Genomic DNA, 4,959 nt, shown 5'->3' on the forward strand with positions numbered 1-4,959 from the left:
ATATGGTGAGGACAAATATTACATGACGAGGGTAAATATTACATGGTGAGAGCAGGCTGTAAATTGTAACAGTAAAAAAAAATATTTTCTCACATTTCTCAAGTGTTTTTCGGCGGTAATAAAACCGCGACTGTCTCTAATTGGCTCAGAACTCTTTCAAAACCAAAGAGTTTGCGATACAAGCTTGAAGACAAAAATCTGAATTGACTATGTCAACCTGGATTTGTCGAGGTTAGACTATTCACAAAACGTACTTCAGACACATAAGAAGGTCAGGGTTAACATTTATTCGTACTAAATTCAGTAAGTTTCCTCATTTATTACGTAACCCCCCCCCCCCCCAGTGCTAACCTTGATGGCTTAAGAATTCAGGTTTTATACAGCACAGATAGCCCACTGTGCCGATTTGATTTAGTCACCATTCTGAACATTGTAAAACTTGTTTTATCATGACAACTATTTGCGTTTTATTTCCTTTCACATTAATTTAAACTTTTTTCCCTATTTCAAAATTCCGAGGTATAACTGATGCTAAACAAAGTGCCACAAACTTTATGTTGGCGCTGCTTTTCTGAGTTATAATGAAATTTGATAATGGCAGTAAATAGTTACAAGTTTATATTCAATAACAGTCAGAACTGTTAATTTCATTGAGAAAGACTGTCCCCCACACCTTCAAGTAACTCGCTCCACGTTCACACATTAAAACTGCTGATTCATCTGATTGACTCTGACGTCGCTAAAGCTATGATATCCTTCCGCCCGCTACACTATGAAAATTATTTCGTTTTTTGCTCTATATTTCTCAGTATGCACAAATAAAATTTCAAAGGTAATAAATAGATTTAAATAATAAAGCATAATTCTATTGTACTATCTTTTTTGTTTGTACAATTTTAGGTACTATTTGTTTGAGCGTAGTCTCTACAATACGTATACTTAACCAAAGTAATGTGCGTTTACGAAAACACAAGCCGAAAGCGAACGGGTGTCATTCGAGAGGTTAATGTTGAGGTGGTGTTGTCCGAGCTTCGTCACATCAGTAGATAATATCACCGACACAAACCATCAAACGGCTCATTTTGAAAAGGGTTCTTGTAGCACCATGGGTTTCAATTACGTGATGTTTTTGGGCAGCGTCCGAGAAGGTCGTAATGTATCACGGGTGGCTAAATACATGATAAACGTTTTCGAATCCAATGGACATAAGGTGACAATATTTGGTGAGTTTCAATCAAAAACCTGTTGGATAATTCACTAAAGTAGAAATGGATAATATAGATTTAGTTTTAGTGACTATTTATCGTTAAGTTCCGATCAAATTCAAATACATATATCAGAAATAAGTTTTACTTAGATGATTAAAATAACGGATTTAATATACCGTTCCAGTTAATATTGTTACGTCTCCGTTCGTTAATTAACTTTCCGTAACTTCGTTCCGACGAAACTTTAGCGACACAAATCCTTACTTAATAAAACTGGTTTATTATTTCCGAATACAACTTTACGATACACTTATTTTCAACAATCACGCTAAAACAAACGCTATAACGAACGAACGTTAACTTCAACAATACCCTGTGACTGCAGTTCAATTACTCCCTATCTACACACACATTATTTTATTTCGTCACGTTGTCACCCTCTTTTATATACCAGACTACCCTATATCTAGTAAATACTAGAGCATTCGCCAAGGTACAGGATAGTTCTAGAAACGTGGGGTCACAGTAGTAATGTGACTCGCTGGCGCAACAATATTATGCACTGTCATGATACTAGGATTCATGTCGCCAATGGAAACAGTTGTAAAGTAGTTCAAGCCTTGGGCATGAGCTCGTCTACACATGTCGCTAATAGAAACAGTTGTAATTAACTCCAACTCTCAGAATCAAAAGTCCATAGGAACAAAGTCATTTTAGTTTTATGGATGTGCTGATGCCAGGCAATATTTTTATTATTGAGTCATGTGTTAACAAAGGACAGACAAGTCCAGATAGTAGATTCCTTGTTGTAACCAGGTGTCTAGCCTATCACTATCTGCGATGTTTGATCAAATAGTAATTCATTTTGTATGGATCTATATTTCATCCACGTTCAATCACTCATTTTATAATCCTTCTCCCCTCCACTTTGAGTTTTAGTCTTAACATTTGCCCTTACACATGTTTATCGTAGTGCATAAGCTTGTATTTAACTTCAGGTGATTATTTTCAGTTTACTGTGTGAAGTTTCTAAAGATAAAGTTCAATAAACATGTTTATATATGTAAACATGTTGTTATTCGCCGCTTCTGTTGTTGTGTTGGTCAACATTACGTTTTCCCGCCTCATAAGAGCTCGTCTACACATTTCGCCAATGGAAACAGTTGGAAAGTAGTTCAAGCCTTGAGTAAGAGCTCGTCTACACATTTCGCCAATGGAAACAGTTGGAAAGTAGTTCAAGCCTTGAGAAAGAGCTCGTCTACACATTTCGCCAATGGAAACAGTTGGAAAGTAGTTCAAGCCTTGAGTAAAAGCTCGTCTACACCTCAAGCCTTGAGCAAGAGCTCGTCTACACATTTCGCCAATGGAAACAGTTGGAAAGTAGTTCAAGCCTTGAGTAAGAGCTCGTCTACACATTTCGCCAATGGAAACAGTTGGAAAGTAGTTCAAGCCTTGAGAAAGAGCTCGTCTACACATTTCGCCAATGGAAACAGTTGGAAAGTAGTTCAAGCCTTGAGTCTACATTACAACTGTTTCCATTGGCGACATGTGTAGACAAGCTCTTGCTCAAGGCTTGAACTACATTACAACTGTTTCCATTGGCGACATGTGTAGACGAGCTCTATGCCCAAGGCTTGTAATACTGCTTGCCTCAAACATCAAATAGTCCTCAAAGTTAACCAAATTTCCTTAGCTTCATTAATAACTTCTGTTCAGCTGAACTTGCTTCAATTCTTTCTCACACGCTATACAGACACTTCTACCAATTCATTTAGTGTGAGTCTATTATATCCTATGACTAGGTGGTTAGGGTGCTCAACTCGCAATCTGCGGGTCGTGGGTTCTAATCCCCGTACCACCAAATATGCTAGCCCTTTCAGCCGTGGGGAGATAATAAAGTGACGGTTAATACCACTATTCGTTGGTAAAAAAAAAGGAAGCCTAAGAGTTGGCGGTGGGTGATGACGACTAGCTGCCCTCCCTCTAGTCTTTCACTGCTAAATTAGGGACAGCTTTGTGCGAAATTCAAACCAAGGTATTATATCCAAATCCATTCACTGGTTTTTCACCCCTCCCCCACTTTGAGTCTTAACATGACCCTTGTACATAAGCTTTTTTTAACATTCAGGTGATTATTGAAAGTTTACTGCGGAAATTTATTAAAGATAAATTGCGAATATTTCGAAAAGTTCAATAAACATGTTTATATATGTAAACATGTTGTTATTCGCCGCTTCTGTTGTTGTGTTGGTCAACATTACGTTTTCCGCTTCACGAATCCTAGTATTTGTATCATGACACTTCACATTCCTAACTGAAACGGTATATTAAATCAGAGTACCGACCCGTAAGGGGGAGGGGGGGGGCTTGCATCTTTAAAGGCAGGGATAGATTTATTTTTTTAGAAGGGGCGCATAATTTATATCTTTCATAGAACTCCTTCAACGATCGGTCTTAAATAAAACAAATTGTAAATAATTTTGACATATAAATGTGTGGAGTTTAAAACAAGCTCGTCCAGTTTAAGAAATATTTCTTTGAATGACAGGACGTCACCCAACCATATAGTGATGTTAGACCACAATAAAGTGGTAATACCCGAATAACACTTGAGTCGGTGATTGTGTAAAAAAAGAAAAGCGATGTATAATTTCTACAGTGTTGGAGTTCCCACCCATTCGATGACAAGACACTTTGTTACCGAAACATTAGGACTATTGTGTTATGATCACGTGGTTTAATACTACATTGAAGCTATAAGCCATGATTAACGGTAAAAAAACAGAACCTGAACGTAGAGACCCTCTTATGGGTCAGGTAGGGTCCGAATAACTGATGTTTGATGTCACCTTTCTAACATACTCACAGGTGAAAATACAGTGTGTTTTGAGACACCACGGCTCAAACCCTAGATCTTTCGATTCACAGCCCAACATGCTAAGTACTAAGCTACGCCCGGCCCGATGAAAAAGATACGTTTTTTAACGATTAGCTATCATATAATATACTATAGGCTTCTACCTTAGACGGCCACTTTTCCAATGTTTTATTTTAGCGTGAAATACTTTTTGCACAAGGAAATTTGAACTTTTCCATGTACACGCAATTATGCTGTGTCTTGTTTTAGATAAATTTCAATATTAATGGTAATTATTTCGGTAAAAGAAAACTTAGCAGCAGAGATCAACCTAAAAACACGGTTCTTCTTTCCAGATCCCCAGGAAATGGAATTCCCCATGCTAAAGAAACCTCTTCATTTTCACCGTTCCAACGAACAGCCTCCCGATTGGTTAGTCAAGCACAATAAGACCATACAGGATGCTGACGGCTACGTGGTCATCTCGGCCGAATACAACCGTGCCATTCCTCCAGCTCTTACCAACATGATGAATCACTTTCCTCCCGCGTCGTACAAGTACAAACCTTGTGGAATTGTTTGTTATTCCCTTGGTAAGTCTCAAGTGGTGACACTGTTCGTGACGTCATGATGCCGCCACTTGGTAGCTTGTTTTGATAATTTTATATTACTAGATTATACAAAAAAAAATAATTTTGGTTTAGATTAAAAGGTACAAAACACAATATACTAAGAAACCCAATAAAGAGGGGGGGGGTGGCTAAATATTCAAGTGTCACATCGTATAACCCTAATATAATACGATTCTGGGGTAACGGAAACACATCACTTCCATATAGCGGAAGTTAATGCCATATTATATATATATATATATATATATACACACACACACAG

General features: G+C 37.7%; 1 protein-coding gene across 1 annotated transcript in view; it reads left to right on the top strand.

Moving 5' to 3' along the window:
• Positions 1–972: 972 nt before the first annotated feature.
• LOC106462646 overlaps positions 973–4,959 on the top strand; it is a 7,739-nt gene continuing 3,752 nt past the window's right edge. Inside the window, exons 1-2 of the mRNA XM_013922589.2 lie at positions 973–1,223; positions 4,422–4,658. Of these exons, the coding sequence (XP_013778043.1) occupies positions 1,007–1,223; positions 4,422–4,658 (454 nt within the window). The 5' untranslated portion in view covers positions 973–1,006. The remainder of the gene's footprint in view (positions 1,224–4,421; positions 4,659–4,959) is intronic.

This window comes from Limulus polyphemus, unplaced genomic scaffold, assembly GCF_000517525.1.
Source record: "Limulus polyphemus unplaced genomic scaffold, Limulus_polyphemus-2.1.2 Scaffold1216, whole genome shotgun sequence".
Lineage (NCBI taxonomy): Eukaryota > Metazoa > Arthropoda > Merostomata > Xiphosura > Limulidae > Limulus > Limulus polyphemus.